This window comes from Aricia agestis, chromosome 9 (genome assembly GCF_905147365.1).
Source record: "Aricia agestis chromosome 9, ilAriAges1.1, whole genome shotgun sequence".
NCBI classification, from domain to species: Eukaryota; Metazoa; Arthropoda; class Insecta; order Lepidoptera; family Lycaenidae; genus Aricia; species Aricia agestis.
The window spans coordinates 752,102-772,332 of record NC_056414.1 but is presented as its reverse complement, the minus strand read 5'-3'; the positions used below and the strand labels follow the sequence as shown (position 1 = coordinate 772,332).

General features: G+C 37.1%; 2 protein-coding genes across 3 annotated transcripts; one reads left to right on the top strand and one right to left on the bottom strand.

Moving 5' to 3' along the window:
* Positions 1-325: 325 nt before the first annotated feature.
* LOC121730044 (piggyBac transposable element-derived protein 4-like) lies at positions 326-2,570 on the bottom strand. Its single transcript, XM_042118827.1, has 3 exons — positions 2,541-2,570; positions 2,283-2,402; positions 326-2,200 (listed from the first exon to the last, which is right to left on the bottom strand). Exon 3 carries the CDS (start codon positions 1,996-1,998, stop codon positions 385-387), a length of 1,614 nt encoding a protein of 537 aa, XP_041974761.1. The 5' UTR covers positions 1,999-2,200; positions 2,283-2,402; positions 2,541-2,570; the 3' UTR covers positions 326-384.
* Positions 2,571-5,828: 3,258 nt separating this feature from the next.
* Positions 5,829-13,139, top strand: LOC121730608 (bromodomain-containing protein 7-like). Of its 2 annotated transcripts, none has more exons than XM_042119724.1 (12): positions 5,829-5,984; positions 6,063-6,172; positions 6,561-6,686; positions 6,892-7,098; positions 7,481-7,681; positions 8,611-8,758; positions 11,109-11,246; positions 11,359-11,499; positions 11,727-11,860; positions 11,999-12,186; positions 12,399-12,577; positions 12,825-13,139. In XM_042119724.1, the coding sequence occupies exons 1-12, from the start codon at positions 5,957-5,959 to the stop codon at positions 12,908-12,910; spliced, it is 1,686 nt and encodes a 561-aa protein (XP_041975658.1). In that variant the 5' UTR covers positions 5,829-5,956; the 3' UTR covers positions 12,911-13,139. The 2 variants fall into 2 exon arrangements, with proteins under 2 accessions (XP_041975658.1, XP_041975657.1); XM_042119723.1 differs by having other exon boundaries at positions 11,996-12,186.
* The last annotated feature ends 7,092 nt before the right edge of the window (positions 13,140-20,231 follow it).

Here is a 20,231-nt window from a genome sequence, read left to right as displayed (position 1 = left end):
TCAATAGCTTTAATTCATCTTAATAGCGAACATCTCAGATCTGTCTTCATAATCATTTTAATATACGAGCTTTTGCCCGCGGCTTCGCATATTATTATATACAAACTTTCATCCCCTATTTGAACCCATTGGGGTTGGAATTTATCAAAATTCTTTCTTAGCGGATGCCTACGTCATAACATCTACCTGCATGCCATATTTCAGCCCGATCCGTCCAGTGGTTTGGGCTGTGCGTTGATACATCACCATGTCAGTCAGTCAGTCACCTTTGAGTTTTATATATTTAGATAGATAGATATTTTTAATATAAAATAAGGGGGCAAATGAGCAAATATAGATTTTATTAATATGATTATGAAGAATACGATATAATATACGATACTATCATGTATCAATACTATTATGAAGACTAACAAAACAAGAACTTTTGCAAACAGTTTTGTCGCAACCAATACAGAACGTCCACACCCGCTTCTTGCACACAGTACAGAGCCGCCGCTTTCGTGCGCCATTACGTAACGGGTGCTCCTCCAAGCGGTGGGTGATATCAAAGGGTCCGACGTCGACGTTCTGTGTGGTGACAGGCGGAACAGACGGAAGGGAAGTGACAGGGCGAGAACAGTGTTTTTTTAAAAGCAAATTGACTAATTTAACTCTAAAACTACGGTGGGATAGCGGAGAAGTAGGCGAAGACTTTTTGTGGATGATGAATGAATTTAGAACGGAAACGTTCAAGAGACGTCTGAACAATTTTTTGTACCAGAATTTTGAACGTTTCCGTTCTATCGGGTACGCCGCCAGCATTTGGTCTTTTTTTTCGACTCCCCCCATCATGTTATTGTAGTCCAATATCGAGATGGGTTTGGCAATACCTCGATCCTGGGCCACTGCGTTGCCGTGGTATGTCGAAATCATAGCGACTCTGGTGCTATCTCGCCATACCATGACATCCACATCCCCCGAGGTGAGACCAACGAGCTGTCCACGATCCATATTCCACTTGGTTAGACTCTGCAGGGCCTGCGGAACAAACTTACAGTCGGTTCGCAGTTTACCTACACAATCAAAACCGAGGGATTTGAGCCGACGTGCGAGAATGGGTGAATTAAAAGAATTGTCCATCCATACAGTGTGACCTTTGTTCTCGAGGCCGTGTAGGAGTCCCAAAACGATGGCCAGTGTGGGAGCGTTTAATGGGTCTTCCGGCTGCAGCGGTGTGGATTGTTTATTAGCGTGAATCTCAAAACGCCACAAGTAGCCAGTTTGAGACTCACAGACTTCATAAGTCCTGATCCCCTTTATATTGGGAATGGGTTGGTCACTGTCTAACTCCTTCCACATCAGAAGACTCTTGTCAAGAGATATGTTTTGACTAAGATGATATAAATTTTGAAATTTGCTATTAAGATGAACAAAAACAGGTTTAATCTTAAATAATTTAGCTTCAGAAACATTGAGTCCACATGTGTCTTCATTATTGTTAAAATGTAAACATTTATTCAATATTAAAAAACGATTAAAAGACATGTATGCACTGAAACCCGGAGTATAGAAAATGTCAGCGGTGGAGGACCAGTACTCCTCCAATCTGGATTTAACAACAACCCCCATTGCAATAGTAATGCCAATATAGACATACAATTCATCAGCCGTGGTGTCACACCACCTGCCAATGCGGCTATTGGGATGGAGGTCGTTGCTACGGAGAGTCTCTTCGACCACCTGCTGAGCATATCTATTTGTTTCTGAAGCTATGTGCTCCATAAATTGCCTGTCCCATATGGCAACGAATACATCATAGGGGTCGACACATGGAGCTGTTGGACCTACATTAACATTCGAGAAGAGCTCTCGCCTCGTTTCAGGTGGAATCGGTGGGTTAGGGAACTCTTGCCAACTAAAATCAAATAAGCTGTGAGGCAGCTCTGTCGACTGCTCTGTTGCAAGTGGTGATGCAGGGCGCAGTTCTTCGTCTACAGGCGTCTCCATGACACTCATGAAATTAGGGAACTTAGGGTACTCTTCTCAACTACAATCGAATAAGCTGTGAGGCAGCTCCGTCGACTGCTCTGTTGCAGGTGGTGATGCAGAGCGCAGTTCTTCGTCCACAGGCATCTCCATTACACTCATGAAAATTCGTGGCATAAATGGAGACGCCAAGTCGTCACGTCGTCGCTCTGGCCAGAGCTTGCATTGATTCCTATAACAATTAACAAATGATAAAAATTAACTAACAGACAAAAGATAACAACTAACACCCGAACGCTTGAAAAAGAAATTACCATTAGAATAAAAGCAATTTGGCAATTGATCAATATCTGGCGAGGTGATGAACAACACGTCTGCTCGAGTGTGCGTGTGCTGGAGTCTGGACACGCAGCCCCTGCATTTGTTCTACAAACCTGGAATGAATGTCAACAGTCAAAGTTGATAGAATAATGATATTGTTTTAAAAAAGTATAGTTTTTGTTGCGTGAATCATGAATCTATTTCCTAAGTTTAAATTTGGGTTTTATAATCACAGAATACAAATTACTCACGGAATTTATAATATTTTAATCTTGTTGTGGTTAGTACTTCTTCTTCTTTTTAATGGCTGACTCGGCGAGTTGCCAATTTAGAAAATTACTCTGTCTACGGTTGCCAGTGTCAGAGTTTTTTTAAAAGACTTTGTTGTGGAATGGTACTCTTTAAACTTGATAGAAAGTATCCACGGTTTTGTAAATAAATATTTTATTGTAGTTATACATAAAATAACAGGAAAAATTCTACAGCAAAAGTAAATGTCTAAAATGTCATAATATAGAAAAAACAATAGTTTAAAAATTTAGCAAAACTCTTTTATACATACCTACATATACATACAATCCGCAACATACGCCTTGCAACTTGAACTTATGATAAGTTACAAAAGAACCACCACAGTACCTACTCTAACCAGGACAACTAATTAAATTTAACATAGTGGAGAGTAAGTGCAGGGCAATATGCGAAAAACTTAAAATAATACTAAACGCAAATAATAATTGAATTAAAACCTAAGCTTGTCAGGAAGGCGGACGGGACGACCGAAACGAGTTACCGGAACCTCTTCGAGCACTGAGTTCGCGTCTAACTCTAGGCGGTAGATGCGTTGTAACGCTCTAGTAATCTCACCCGTCGCAGTCTTTAGCCGAGCGACCCTGTATTATCCTTCAACCCCGGGCATTATCTCTACTACTAGGCCTAAGGGCCAGTTTACTCGTTCGTCGTGCATTTATGACTCTCTCGGTTTCACACAAAAACGTAACCTCCCTAACGTAAAAAAGCGGCCAAGTGCGAGTTGAACTCGCCCATGAAGGGTTCTGCAGCAGCCTAAATACCTACTCTGCCTCCGGCACGCTCCACAGTATAAAATTTTTTATTATATTGTAAATAGAAAAAAAATACAATATGTACCTTGCCGATGACAATCGATGACAATAATATTATATTGTCGATTGGACAAGTAAGATGGATAGTAAAGTGGGGGGTCCGGACCCCCACGACCCCCCCCCCCTTATATACGCCCATGCCGCCCCCCCTATCTGCTTATGTTTATTTTCACCTTTATCATCCATATAATTTCAGCTATCAATATTATGTAGGATATATTTTAATATAATTAACAGGGTAGGGTTTAAAAGCGTGCGAGAGCCGGGCGCGTATTTTGAACTATGCCTACGCGCCTCGCGAATAATAAATGTTCGTGCAGCACGTCTCACTCCGCAGTCCGCGCTCAGGGTATCGGTCAAGTTGATATGGCCATGAAATTGCTGTACTTGTGCTATTATATATTTTATTACGTGGTCAATGATGAGTTGTCCATTGGTCCGTGAAGTATGAATTTGGCCGCCTCCTGAATTTGCCGCCCGGGGCACAGACCCCGGCTTGCCCCCCCCCCCTAGATCCGGGGCTGGAGGTAGGAAGCGCCATTCTATCTTCGGCCACATGTTGTTGTGGTCTAGGTTACGAAAAATGTTATTAGCACCATGAAAGTTAGTTCCATTATCGCTATAGATTACTCGTACATGGCCTCTTCTAGCCAGGAATCTACGGAAAGCTAATAGAAAATCTTCAGAGGACAAAGACATAGTAATCTGTGGACCGCCCGATATACCGCGCCTTGCAACTTGAACTTATGATAAGTTGCAAAAGAACTTAGCAAAACTCTTTTACATACGAAGAGTACAGGTGCAAAACCAGGAATGTCCAAAAAATGTAAAACAATTTTTTATAGGGCAACATTTTCCTTTTCCCGCGTATTCTAATTTGGCTTCACTCAAAAAGTGTTAAAACAAGCGTAGTCCGTTATTTTACTTGAAATGTAAAACTATGTACAGGAACAAAATAGGGAAGGTCCTTGGCGTAACGGAACGTAACAAGGATTGTCCAAGCTGTCAAAATATTTACGTTAAATTTGAGGTTATCTCGATTATTATTTTGATTTGTTCGGACTTGCTGGTTTGTTTTGGAAAGTTAATTGGATTATCTCTAGTAAAATGACTGATAGTGATGAAGAAAATAATAATAGTTTTATGTGTAACACAAAGAAACGAAAGAAGACAGGAAGAATGCGAGAAGTAATGAAAAAACTGCGAGTTGCTACGCACGAAACAGGAGATGACTGCCGATGTAAAAGATTAAAATGTTTTGAAAGTGTATCATCAGATCAACGTACAAAATTGATAAAATACTTCAACAGTGTGAAATGCACCGATGAGCAAAATATATACTTGTGTGGATTGATGAGTGTGAATTCAATAAAAAGGAGGCGCAGCAGAAAGTCGGAAATTGATGCTAATTTCCATCAGACCTATTTCACTTATAAAGTGAGGGTTATTGAAAATGATGAAACCAAAGAGGTACCTGTCTGTTACAAAGCATTTATATCCATATTTGGCATAACTAAAGGGAAGTTGGAACATCTGCAAAAATCATTGAAAATGACTGGCACTCCACCAATTGATAAAAGAGGCAAGTCTAGTTCAAACAAGCGATTAGACAATAACATTAAAAACTTGATTTGTACGCATATAAAATCCTTTAAAGGAAGACTGGACTGGATCTGACTTTTCAAACGAATTTGAATTGCCAGGATTTGCATATCAAAATTTTTTGCCTGTTAGTGCAGAGAAGTATAAGGACTTAATGGATTTAAAAAGATTTTGTTCTGAAGGGGCCCAATCCTACTTTGAAAGCATTCCTCATGTTTAGTTGGACATTCCTTGTATGGGACACAGTGGACATTCCCAGTTTTTGTATGTTCTAAAAGTTAATTACTTTATTTTTTTAATAATTTAATATAATTTTAATTTCATAACAATATTTTTTGTAACTGCATTTAAGACTTTTAAAAGTAAACTAAAGTTCCTATAAACAGTAAGTAAGTTTAAATGATAATTAAGAAAATTGTTAACTTTTAAAATATTAAAATGTTTATTATGAAATCTTTTGTTTTTGTGACATTTCTTGTTTTGCCCCTGTACCCTTCATTATTTATTTATTACAATCCGCAACAGACTATTCAGTTTGCATTCCTAACTTTCTAAATGTTATTGATTTCACTTGACTAAATTTAGTTACTAAATCATTTTTTTAGACGTCTAAACTTCGTCAAATGGAATAAACGCTAATATAGAAAAACAATGCTGAAAATTATTGTATTATAGAATATTGTTTTCCCGCCAATGATATACTCGACACTAGCCATGGTTAAATAGCCGAAGTGCTATATTAAAAAAAAATGTCACAAAATGATAACTGTCAAAATGCCGAACGTCAATGTCAGAAAAAAGAAAAAATTTGGACGCTTTGCTTCAGTGTTCTAAATTTTAAGTTAATTAATTTATTATTGTTTTGTTTTGTAAACTCAGAACATTATCGAGTATATTTGTTATAAATACAGAACTGTAAATAATATCAAAGCAATACAGCTATGGACGACATAGAAAAACTAAGTTGTAGTGAGTATAAAAATCCCTGCTCAAATGTTGCTCTACAGCTACATTTTCAATGTTTAAAATTAAAATTTACTGTTATAGAGGAGGAGCTTTTAGATTTAAGTGATGTGGATCATTCTGCGAATGATGACCACAAGGATAGTGAGAGGAGTGTGAAGAAGAGAAAGAGAAGAAGGCGTGAAATTGATATGGTAGGTTTGTGGTACCGATATTTGTTTAAAATGGGTACCGTTTACATATTATAAATTGATGTAAAAGTAACCGTTCAACACAAAAATAATGTCATATTAATATAATTGCCTCCCTGTCCCCAAGCGGCACCCAGCTGCCGCAAACAATTGACAATCTATTGTGTCTGCGATTCCCACGATCGAGGAATACCTCAAAAATACAATAGGCTACTTGACCTGTATTCAATTTCATTGAACAAATGCATATTTCTAGTAGAACTTGGCCTAGGAAACTGTATTTCACCCTTATCATCAAATAAAAGCTTATGATTGAGAAATAAAGAAATAATATAAATTGAGAAATAATATATCATCTCAGTTTTCTCTATTTCTTGCTATATCTCTTCAGATTAAACTGTCTGATGATGATGAAACTGATGAAGAGCATACTACGGGGAAGAAAATGGTGCGCCGATTTAGTCCAGGTCCTAACTCACCAGCGTCACACAGAGAACCAAGAACATGTGTGTTGAAAGTAAGACCAATTTTTTTATTATGCCACAGTTAAAGTCCACAGAATAACAAAATTCAATAAAATACAGTCACACATGGAAGTCCAATTACAACAACACCCAGCATTGAAGGTAACAATATTAGTTATGTAATATTCAAATAATATTACATTATATGCCTATGTATTGCATTAAGTTTATATAATATTTATTCTGAGTATTTTTAAGGCCAGTCAAAAGAGACGTCCACTGTCAAGACTGCTAGAGCAGCTTCTCCGTAATCTGGAAAAGCGTGATCCGCATCAATTCTTTGCATGGCCAGTTAACGACAACTTTGCACCTAACTATTCAAATGTCATAAAAAGACCCATGGACTTTTCCACAATGAAGCAAAAGATTGATGATAATGAGTACAGATCTTTGAATTGTTTTATTGTAAGTATGATGTATTTTTTACATTAAAATGTTTAGGTGAAGATAAAAATAAACAATTAAAATAAACAAGATTATCTTGCTTTGTCTAGTTTTTAGTAGATTTGGATCCAATTTCACCTACAACTGTTAAAGTTAATATTTGAATTAATATCATTATAACTCTCTTGTTTTTCATATGAATGAAAGAGAACACATGACATTTTAACAAGCTTTTAACAAGTATGTTAACACTAATAGACGTTGGTGAAATCGGACCTAAATAATAATATATGAAAAACAGTCTTAAAAGAAGACAAGAACCAAGTTTTAAATATTTTTATTAGGAAAACCTAAAATTAATTACTTTTTATCCTTGTAATATTTTAATCAAATATTCTTTTAGAATGACTTCAAGTTAATGTGTAATAATGCTATGAAGTACAACAAGGCTGGTACAGTGTACCACAAGGCTGCTCGGAGACTGCTGCATGCAGGGCTCAAGCAACTTACACCCCACAAGCTTCGACCACTCGGAGACCACCTCACATACATGTATGAAATACCCATCAGAGAGCTCGGATTTGATATTGGAAAGATGGATTTGGTAAGTGATAAGTAATAAAATTGTAAAGTTTTATAGTTTCTATTAAGCATAGTCAAATTTATCAGTGAGTCATACAAATTACATGTGTTTATTGTATGACATACAATTTTGGTGTATTTTAATGATGTGCAAGTGTACCAAAATTGATGTGGTAATTTTTAGTACTCAAATTCATTTTCTGCACAACATTGGTCCAGTTGGCAACTATTCCATAATCTATCATTTTACAAATCATTTGATGTTGTTATATTTTGGCAAGCAGCCGTTAAGGACGTACGGCAGAAAGGTTTGCAATATAATTCCGTTGAGTAGTGAATGCACTTAGTGACTAGTTTGTTTTGCTTTACCGAACTGAATGTTGTCGTTGTGGTACTTTTACATATTATAGTGCGAACTTTTGCATGTGCGCATTTAGTTGTGAGATGTTGCCTACTTTTGAAACTCGATAAGCTATGATTTTGATAGTGAAACTTATCACATTATAATGTGGTGCTACATTTTTATAAATGTGAAGCTTTTAATACATAATTTTATCTAAAAATGTTGTTATTAGCATACATCTCATTACTTGATGTGCTTCACTCTGCAGCAGCATTATACCTATTACGGCCGCGTGTGTTATCCCACTAATCTATAATATTCGCGTTAAGTGAGCAGTGTGTTACCACTTACCAGTGCTAGTCTCAAAATTGACACTTGAGTCATGTCAACATTGAGCAATTGAAACAATTTGATTACAGATCGATTTCGACATGTGCATTGCTCCTAATGCGAACATCATAGATCCAGTTCAAAATAATTTTACTTTGGCAAAATTTTTGTCTATGAAACTGAGACTTAAAGAAAGTCTAAGATAAAATAACTCTGAATGCACTTTTGAATCTAAAAGTTTTATAATGTTACATACTAATGTGTAATGGTATCGGCAGCACAAGCTAAAACGTAACGGTGAGCACAAGAGCGGGGGGTCGGAGGCGGAGGGCACCGAGTCCCACGAGCAGACGGACCCCGGAGACAGCGTCAAGCTGCAGATGGAGGAGGAAAGGGAGCAGCATCGACGGAGGCTAGCTAAGAAAGGTTTGATAGAATCTAACATAACTAGTTGACCTTACCTAGACAGAACAAATACAATAAGCTTGGGTTTGGTTTCCCACATTATCATAGTCATTTCATCAAATTAGTGCTGTAGGTTTTAGGCAAACAAAGTCTTTCATATTTTAAATGTACTTTAAAAGTATGAACTTATTTGCATGACATGTTGATTGAATGATATGATATAAGTAAACCTTGTTTTTTGTAAAGAATAAAGATAATCACTTTTTTCGATTTATTTATTTATTTATTTATTTATTTTTTTTATTGATTCACTAAACTAGATAATACACATTTACAACTTATTTCTAAATACAAGTTAGTAAGTATCATAATGTGGTGTACATCCTTTTTGAAGTGAATACTACATGCAAAATAAATCTAAGTTAAGTACAAAAATGGTGCTAAATTCTTGTTGCCTAATCTTTGCTTACAATTTTATATAAATTATCTTTGAATAATGAGACAGAAGTACCAAAAATATCAATTTCACCGCAGGTCTTATTGTATGAGGCACACATTCGGTATAATGGGGAGTTTTGTCCATAATTTGTGTGGTGTACAGGTATGTCAAAGGTTTTTCTATTTCGAGTACGGCTGCCCGGTCGAGGAACTAATAAATTGATCTTATTTAGAAGTGGGGTGCTGTCTAAATTCCCGTTAATTAATTTATGCAAAAAAACAATATCGGAGATGCGACGTCTATGCTCCAGTGAAACTAAATTGAAGTGTGCTAATTTAGCTTCATAAGAAATTAAATTTTGACAAAGGTTTAGAGAGTAACATAAATGATACAAGAAGTGTTTTTGCAGTTTCTCGATTCTCGAAATGTGGGCATAATAAAATGGATTCCATACTTGAGAACAATATTCAACAATATAACGAACATAACAGTTAAAAAGTATCACCGGTATTTCTGGATCTTTGAAAAACTTGGTCTGTCGTATTATAAAACCAGCCATTTTAGCAGCTTTAGATGTTATACTATTTATATGTTCTCGAAAATCTAGTTTGCTATCAACTATAACACCCAAATCACGCATGGAAGATACTTCAGTTATAGGATTGCTAGAGACATGGTACATGTGACGGAAAGGATTACGTTTACGTGAAAATTTTATATAATAGCATTTTACAACATTTAAATTCATTCCGTTTGACGAGCACCAATGAGTCACCTGGTCAATATCTCTTTGTAGTAAAACTGTGTCAGCCATACTTCCTATAACTCGGTAGATTTTAAGGTCATCGGCGAACATTTGATAATTGGATGTTAAGTTCAAACACAAATCGTTAACATAAATTAAAAAGAATATTGGTCCTAAGTGAGAGCCCTGGGGCACACCAGACGGTACCATTTTTAAAATAGACTTAAAACCCCTAATTTTAACTAGCTGAGACCGGTTTAGTAGATAGGATTCACACCATCTCAATAGGGAACCACATATGCCAGCATGAGCTAACTTAGCAATTAGGATTTGATGGTTAACTACATCAAAAGCCTTAGAAAAATCAGTATATATGGCATGAACTTCTTTTTTGTTTTCTAAAGCTTCATAAATATCCGAGACGTAACCTATAAGGTTTGATGTAGTCGATCTACCCGGAAGAAAGCCGTGTTGATTTATATCAATTTTGCTTTTGATGTAGAAATAGAGCTTGTTTTTCACAAATTTTTCGAGCAATTTACCCATTATTGACAAAATTGATATAGGCCTATAATTTGCTATATTACTTGGATCCCCGTTTTTATGTATCGGAGTAACGAAAGCTTCTTTCCACTTTGAAGGAAATTTTCCGCTACTTAAAGATATGTTATAAAGTAGATAAAGAGGATAAGCAAGTTGCTCTGAACAATTTCGGAGAAACAGTGGCGGAATGCCATCGGGGCCTGGACCTTTATTGACATTAAGTGTTTGAAGGGAGCTCTTTACTTCTTCTTCAGAGATATGAAGACAATTTAATGATTCGGAATTACATCCTGTCAAATCAGCTGAATAACTCAGCAATTTTGAGTTAGAATAAACAGAATAAAAATATTCTGCAAATAAATTGCTAATATTCTGTCCGCCTTCAACAACTCTGTCTCCTAAATACATTTCGTCAGGTATTTCGCCACTATTACATTTAATAGATCTGATAAAGGACCAAAAATATTTTGGATCACTTTTTATTCGAAGTTTTGAACTTATTTTAAATTTGTTAGCACATTCCTGAACCATAGTCTTGCATTGGCTACGCAATATATATATTTAGTTATATTATTGTCCTAATATTAAATAGAATTTTAATTTATAAATAAATTATACTGCATTTTAAAAAATTCTTTCTTCAGCATTCCCCCGCATGGACGCCACTGGCAAGACCACTCTCGGCATAGTCACCAACACTGTGGACCCCACGAGTGAGGATCGGCCCATGACGCTGGGCCAGTACATCGGCAAACTCACGCACGGCACGGGGACATTGCACAGTGAGTATTTTTATACTTGAAAAGGTGACAGATATAATATTTATAATATAAGTTTGAATGTTCGACAAATACACTAAATGCGGTTCATAAACTGACTAATCCATCGTTGCAGCGACGCGCGAGGACCGTCGCAACCTGGCGAAGTGCGTGAAGCCGCTACAGTACGGGCCGTTCAGCTCGTACGCGCCCGCATACGACGCCACCTTCGCCACGCTCACGCGCGACGAGTCGCACCTCGTGCTGCACACGCTGCGTGAGTATCGCGTAGGGAGGGAAGGGGACTAAAAACTACATGTTATGACTTACTAAATCGCGTTATTGATTTGTGGCTTACCTTGAGACAAGACGACATCAGGACTTATTGCAATTATAGTACTTATTTCAGTATATTTCAATATTAAATGTTCTAAAATATAATAATTGTTTTGTGACGATTTAATTTGTCTCAATTAAACACTATAATGAATGCATAACTTTCAGCGTCGGAGCTGGGTCAAGGTAACGAGGAGCTGCTGCGGTTCGCGGCGGACTCGCCGTGGGCCTGCATCTACGACATGGAGGCCATGTTCCCCGACAAGAAGCAGCAGGCTGAGACCGCGCCCGCTGATGACACGGTGAGTTTCATAGCGAAACTTGCAACCGTTTCATAAACGAATAACGGCATCCTAAGCTAATATTTAGTTAAAGAGAACTTAAATATGGTTCTATAATGGCAATAAAATTTTATCAACAACGCTATACATTTTTAGCAGCCGGACCTAACGAGCGTGAAGGTGGACATCGGCGAGCTGCGCACGCTGTCCGACGTCGGCGTCGACGTGGACTTCCTCGCCGACATAGAGGACGACATCCTGGCCGCCACGCGCGACTACGGCCTGCGCGCCGCGCTCACCCACACCGCGGACGTCCTGGCCAAGCTGGAGCGCGAGCAGCGGGAGCGGTGAGCAGTGTTTAGTGTATACAGCGAGGACGACATCCCGGCGGAGACTACATCTGTTACATGGCCGGACACGTAAAACTTACAGCTTCCGTTATCGGTGTTGTAAAAAAAAAGAACGCTATAATGACAAAACTTGTGTATTGACCATCGAGTTAGTAAATCTATTATCTATTTATTAAACACAGTGTATCAATACCTTAATTCGTTTTCAGGTTGTCAGCGCCACCCCCACCGCACCTATCGCTGTGCGCTCGCGCCGGCGCGGCGGAGCGCGAGGCGGCGCGCCAGTCGGCGCAGTGTCTGCGCGCGATGGTGGCGCGCGTGCCGCCCGCTGCGGTCGTGCCGCTCGCGCCGGTGCGACGCGCGCTAGGCGTCACGCTTGATCACCTCGGTGAGTAGCCTACAGTGCAGCCGACTACTGCAGTAGTCTTTACATTCCATCCGATCTGCCATTTAAAAAAAAAACAACGATGATCGTCGCGAGAACCGTACATTTTCAGAACAAAACTATCCATGACCTTACCCGGGATTCAAACTAAATCTCATTAAAATTGATTCGGCGGTTTCTGCCAGTAACTTTCGACTTTATTATTATATGGATGTAGTAGTATGTATTTACCATTATGTAATGTTATCAGACACGCCGATGTCGGTGGACGAGTTGGACTTCTGCGCCGAGCGCGACACCTCCGACCCCGACTCCCGCTCCAGCCACGACAAGTGAACATGGCAACGCACCTGGAACTACTCGAGTGATGCAGATCTCTGGGCTATTGCATCATGCGGTCGGCCCGCCTGAAAAAAAATGTGTGATTTTTATCACAATAATTAAAGCGTTATTGTAATAAAGCGATGCCGACAGATAACATCCGAAATATATTTTCTGACTGCTATGTATTTAGAATAAGTAAACTAGGTTAAGAAAATAAAGTATCTGTAAATAGAGACTGAAATATGGTTTTATTTTTATGACACAGAGTAAATAATAAAATAAACGTATGGAGAAGGAAGATTAAATTATTTAAATCAGTGGTCCCCAACGTTTTTTTCATGCGGACCACAGCTGCTGACCTCCGTTATACAAGTACGCTGGACAAAAGATACCCTTTGAAATGACAGCTATTTTTTGTGCCTATTTGAAGCGGAATCAGCGCCTCCAATGCGGGGGAAGAGAACTAACGTTTGAAAGTCGCCATATTGGCGCTGATAGCAATAGTGAGAGTACTTGGAACTAATAGTAGTGATGACAACCAATAACGATTAAGCGGCCATTTGCAATTTACGTCAAATTTAGTTCTCTTCCCCCGCATTGGGGGCGCTGATTCTACTTCAAATATGCACAAAAAGCAGGTGAGTATCATAAGTCCAGCGTACTTGTATAATGGAGACCTTCAGTGATGCGGACCAACTTGTTTTGGTCTTGGTGTCATTTTTCAAGCTCGCGTGTGTATAAATGAAAAATAGTATGGGCATCAGCGTCGTCGCCCGCGTCCGCGCTCCGTCGCACGCGCCTGCGCTGCCCATACTATTTTTTTCATTCCGGGACTTGAAATTCACGCCCACCGGCAAAATAAAGTCGTCGTGAAAGTCGTGAACTTTTTGGGCCTATCCCTAGCTAGTAGCTGGTATAAATTTATATTATGTAATATTATTATTATCGTATTGTATCGAAATGAGCAATGTAATGGATCAAACTTTAAATTAGGTTTACGAGTGCTGCTCGTAGATGTCACTATTTGTAGCAAGAAATCAAATTCGGCTATTTCTCTAGAACTTGTTACGAACTTTGTTTCCTGGTAGTATATTAATTTAAATCTAATTATTTATTTTTATTATTTATATTATCATTTATCAAAACGAGTAAGTAAATAGTAGTCAAACAAGGTTAATTTTCGATACGAGATAATTTTGCCTACAAGACGCTATTTAACTGCACAAACATGAAATATTATACTGTAGCAATAATTAAAATATTGTGAGATTTACTAATTTAAGTTTTCTTTTCACAAGCATAGCAAATCATTAAAAACCTACTAGTACAAGTTGCGCTGAATTTTGGTTGTATCTACTGGAAACCGTCAATTATTCCGGGATGAAATCATTCATAGTTCAATCGATTAAAACCGTGAATCAAAACTTAATCAAGTATCAAGTAACAATAGGTCACCTGTTACAAGGGGCGGCGTACGCGTGCGACCGCGCGCCGCACGCGCTCACACGCACGCGACGAGTTCCGTGCGATTTTTTTTTTCTTCTTTTGATTAGCCTTTATGCCAAAGACGTTTAATTTAATAGAATCTTCGAGGTAATATAATAGTGATGTACTTAATGGACTAAACTAATGGTTTAATACTGTCAGCCCTAACTTCTAAGCCTGTGATTAAAGCGATGGTAGAGACTGGAGCTAATGGACGATCATAATTATTTTAAGCTACGGCTAAATAAGGAGTATTTTGATATCGTTGAAATAAGGTACCTACTGCCTATTGGAACGTTGACAAAATAAGTACTATGCACAGTCATTAGAAAAATTGTGAACAAAGTAGCTGCGCAAGTATACCTATTGTGTAGATGCATATTTTTGTTTGGCATTTATTAAAAAGTGAAGTAGTAACTTGTTTATAAAAGTCTATATAGAGTCTTTATTAGAGTCTAGAGTCTTTATATTCTAGAGTCTAGAGTTTAGTAGAGTATAGAGTCTTTATATTATCATTAACCCTTTGGTTATCATTAAAAGGACAGTTTAAAAAAACAATTAAACTAAGTAAAGGAACCATTAAAAACTGGAATAAAAAATATGCAAACATAGAGTAAAAAAAATTTGCATAGCACAAGCACTTATAAAATACCCAATAACAATAAAATTGCAGGCAATCCCCCGATATGCTATCACTGTAATTGTTTATACAGCAACGCCAACAATACTCAGTCAAGTTGCCCCCGCGGCGGGGCGGCGGTGGGGCAGACTCCCCCTCATTCACACGGGAACATAACCCTGCTAACTTATACCTTCCCGCAGCCATGCGATTTCAAACTTTATTACCACGCGATAAAGGATATCTAGAGTGAAGACAGTAATTGAAATAATACCATAATGGTTTTCATTGTGAATTATTTGCTCGATGTAATTATTCGTTGTGGTTTTTATTGACACGATGACCAGTCGACAAATTGTAATATTTGTCACTTTTGTCCGTCTGTTTATTATGTATTTTGTTTTTTTTTTGCAATATCATAAACATTAGTATAAATAATTGCCCCAATAGATCATAGATGCATAAATGTTTATAGTACGGGAGCCATTTAACATGTTTTTTTTATTACTTTCAATTTTTTTTCCTCTGTCTTTGATATAGAATCTGGATCGAGAAGAGATGAAAACCATATTAATCAGCCAGCCTTGAAAACCAATTGTTTCCCAAACACGTTGTCCCATTTATCAATTGACCTTAAAGATGTAATAATGAAAATAAAAAAAATAGATTCTAGTAAGGGAGCTGGTCCTGATCTATTACCTCCTTCTTTTATAAAGCTTATTGGAAAAGAGGTATCAGTTCCCTTATCCATAATTTATAATAAATCTCTAGAAAGTGGTATCTTTCCGGACCGGTGGAAAATCGCACATGTTATCCCCATATATAAAAACGGTGATAAGTCAAACTGCGAAAATTACAGGCCCATAAGTATTCTCTCATGTTATGCGAAATTATTTGAATCCTTAGTCCATTATTACATTTATAATCATATAAAACTACTTATTTCACCCAAGCAGCATGGTTTTGTTAAGGGTCGCTCGACAGTTACTAATTTATTAGAATACAAAAATTATCTTTGTAAAGCGTTCTCTGTGGGAGGTCAAGTAGACTCTATTTACACAGATTTTTCTAAGGCATTTGACAAAGTCAACCATCACCTGCTCTGTGATAAACTAGCGTCTTATGGGATACATGGTAATTTATATAGATGGATATGTTCATACCTTACTAACAGGAGTCAGTTAGTCGCACTCAAGGGTTTTACTTCTTCTTCACCTACTACTGTAACGTCAGGAGTGCCCCAGGGATCTCATCTTGGGCCTCTCCTTTTTGTAATATTTATCAATGACTTGATTAAAATGTTATGCTGTAACTGCCTCTTGTACGCCGATGATTTGAAAATTTTCGCTTTAATATCGAAAACAGAAGACTGCTTAGCTCTTCAAAGAGATATCGACGCCATTTCAAATTGGTGCATTAAAAATCGTATGTACTTAAACACTAATAAGTGTTCAGTTATATCGTTTACCCTAAAAAGGAACAAAATTACCTGGAGCTACGCTATTAATGGTCAAACATTAAATCGTGTAACTGTGGTTAAGGACTTAGGAATCCTTTTTGATGATAAATTGTCATTTAGGGCACATTATGAATATATTACTAGCAAGGCTAACCAACTCCAGGGATTTGTTTTAAGGAATACAAAGGAGTTTAAAAAGCCTAGTAGTGCCTTATACTTATTTTCCGCTCTTGTAAGAACTACGTTAGAATATGGAAGCCCTATATGGTCCCCTAATTACAAAATACATATAGAGGACATTGAACGTGTCCAGAGAAAATTTCTTAAAATCATTTGCTATCGTCATTTTCCCGGTCGATTAAATTTAAATTACCATGATAGACTTATGCATTTCAAAATAGAGACCCTTGAAAATAGACGCATATTTTTTGACTTATTGTTCTTCTATAAAATTGTGCATAATATTGTTGATTCGTCGGAATTACTATCTGAAATTAGCTTAAATACCAAGTTTAGTGCACGTAGAGCACATCGTACAAATTTATTTGCTTTACAGGTCTACAAGAATAATATTTCTTACTTTAACCCTTTAACACGCATGGCTAGAAAATATAATGAATTAGCTAAAGACAGCTTAAAATTGGACATTTTTGAACACAACCGTAATAAATATATTAAAATCGTCAAAGACATCCTCCATAGCATATTTACCTCTGCAATTTATGAGTGAAATAAGTTACGTCCAAATGTACTGCGTTAAGTTAAAAACCAAAATTTGTGCTAGTTTTATGTTAATATTTTAATGTGTGCACATATTTGTTACGTTGCAATCTAGATCTTACATTTAAATGTATATTACATTTGTTTAGTTGGGATTGTAATGTGTTTTGTGCATTTAAATAAATAAATAAAATAAAAATATTACTATCAAGCTAATTGTTTGTGAGTAGCTGTGAGATACGACGAACAACATTTTTATTTGCGAAAAATCTCGAAAGTGGTAGCTAACAGAAATAGAAAGAATTTCATACTTTGAATTGATGGTCGTAAAATATGGATTGTTCTATTTGTAGGACAATGTTACTCTTAAATTATACAACTATTAACCTACCAATATACAAAAAATCAGCTGGTTAGGGTTCCGTTTTAGGGTTATGTAATCAAAAAAACTTGGTTGACTACGGTATACTAAAACCTTACTATATCTGTTAGCTACCACTTTTAAGATTTTTCGCAGATAAAAATGTTGTTTGTCTTATCAAAATGAAGCTAAACATAATTATTGTTATTAATAAAAGTGGAAAAAGTGCATGAAAAGTGTATATTATTACTGTGAAAAATGAAGCTACTCACAAAAAATAAGCTTGATAGTAATTTAACGTTGTTAGTGGCGGCCGAAAAGGAAGATCTTCCGACCGAGCGAGATAGCATGCTCGGTCAGGCCGAAGCCCACTGACGTCATTTCAGACGTTGTATATATCTTGCCGTTCTACGAAACTTCGATAGCGCGATGCAGGAATGTTAGGCGAATTGTGGGTACCGCTACAGTAATAAAAAAAAATGTTCTAGGGCTCCCTGACTATTATAAAAAAAATCCGATGGATAGTCCCAAAAAAAAAAACTAAAACTAGTATCTATATCAAAGTTTTAAACGTTATTATTTTACATAGTGAGCGAGGCTTTTAGTAACGCTTTAATGCATCTGGGCGGGGGCCAACTCCGTACAAGTATCCTTATGATTTTTCGTTTACCGTACGAGCGTTTTAAAAGAGCTTATTCTCAACCTGTAGTAGGTACCTACATCTACCTAACAATTGCATCTTGTGGAGTATGAATGAAATATCATTAGGCCAAAGGCCATAGAGTAACCTACAGCTCAACAAGGCTTTAAATGAACGTGGATGACATTGACGCGAGCGCTGCTGGTAAAGGAGAACTGTCAAACACATGTCAAAAATTACGTTTTTGTATGATGGAAGCGTTTAGTTCCTTTTGTCGCCACGTTCATATAAAGCCTTGTCGAACTGTTTAGGTATAGGCTACTACTAGACCACGGACGTTCTCATAATCAATTAACCTACAATTGTTTTTTTTAATAACCAAAAAACGCATAGAAAATATCCGCAACAAGTTCTCATAGGGCTCAAAAGCTAACTCTTGACTTAATCTGACAACAAAGGATAAAAAAAACCCGTGGGTGCGGGGTTTTTTGCCAGCGATTCTTGTGGGAGAGTCGAGCAGGTGCCGACTCTATTGTGGTGTATGTACCGAATACTGTACAATATGTTTTTGATTGACTCTGGGAATGTTTGTCGGATATTAACTTAAAACTTCGATCTTTTGATTATTATTATGATAATGTTAAAAATATAGAGCTTATAACACAACTTTTGTAAGTCCAATAGAAATAATATTATAAGGCCTTCTTATGTTTATTTTTGCTCCGTATCAACAAGAATATAATATCATTTGAAAGGATCTGTATGTTTACTTCTCAGAGGTCCGGGACCATGTTTAATTCTACTGTATAATTGTACTTACCCGAATAATAAGTGAACGTGCGGTTTCAAAGTATACAGGACTGAATAAGATTAGCTTAAATAGAATTATAAAATATTTATCTTGATATTTGCCATATATCATTATTGTATGTGAAAACATATTAATTATAACCTTCTCCTTTTTGGGAGTCGGTTAAAAATTGTACACAAAAAAGGAATATTACGTAGATATAGTAGGTACTATCTACATAATATTCCTTTATTTTGTCAAGTTAATAAAAATTAAGAGCGGCTCTACCTTTTCTATTGAAATGCTAGACGTGTAAAAAAACGACTAAACCTGTAAAAAATTGTCGTTTTGTACAAAATTTAACTTTACATAACTAAGCCTTATTACAATAAGGCGTTTTTAACAATTTGCAAAAAATACCGTAATCTTTGCTCAACGAGAGTTCTTCAAGAAAACGCGGAATCTGTGGTAATAGGATACAGCTCGAGATAAGTCGACGTAATAATCCTATGACACGCCGACAAAGTCCCATTGTCAGAGTCCTTGTTAAAGAAATGTTTGATACGATTAAATATTACACCTATAGTAAGATTCTTAAAAGTTTAAGAAAAAAGTCGCAAAGATTGTAGTTAATTTTTTACCAGCTAAGTGTTGCACTAAAATTTTTCTACGCATAATATTTTTGCCGAAAAGGCTACGACGAAAAGGTTAAAGTTTTATTCATATTTCATTTTAAAGTTTTGTTCTATATATAAGTTTCATCCTTGAATCTTTTGGACTATCAATGTCAATGTCTTGTGTACTTTGACCTACTCTACTTCTCTATTTTCGACTCCTTATTGAGTGGAAATTTCATCAAAATTTCCGCCGACACGTGGCTCAGTTTCCCAATATATTGGCGAATCTCCCCCCTAGTACATAGTCGCCTGTAAAGCCGCCGTCATCTAATTGTGCAGCTTCCTCGAGCGTGCCGGCCACGCGGCCAGACACCACGCTGATAACGCCCTCGTCACGTAAAAACCCCTCTTACCGCATGTGCATAAAGTCCAAAATCGTTAAAAGAACGCCCAACAAGTTCCTCTCAATTATCCCAAGTCCCTTCAATCTGTGCGTGCGGGCGACACATCCTTATTGCGTTGCAATAGAAATCACTTCAGCGTACACGACTGCCGTTGATATGTTGGCGTTACTCCCATAGTTGCATTGCTATACTACCCTCAATTTGCACCTTACACGTTGGTAATAAGATATATAATCGT

What these genes read in the sequence shown, in the direction of transcription:
- LOC121730044 (XM_042118827.1), bottom strand. Translation starts at nt 1,998, where the DNA reads ATGAGTGTCATGGAGACGCCTGTAGACGAAGAACTGCGCCCTGCATCA.
- LOC121730608 (XM_042119723.1), top strand. Translation starts at nt 5,957, where the DNA reads ATGGACGACATAGAAAAACTAAGTTGTA. An exon ending in CCTCGTGCTGCACACGCTGC is followed by an intron (nt 11,500 to 11,726) that starts GTGAGTATCGCG and finishes CATAACTTTCAG; the next exon opens with CGTCGGAGCTGGGTCAAGGT. An exon ending in CCGCGCCCGCTGATGACACG is followed by an intron (nt 11,861 to 11,995) that starts GTGAGTTTCATA and finishes ATACATTTTTAG; the next exon opens with CAGCCGGACCTAACGAGCGT.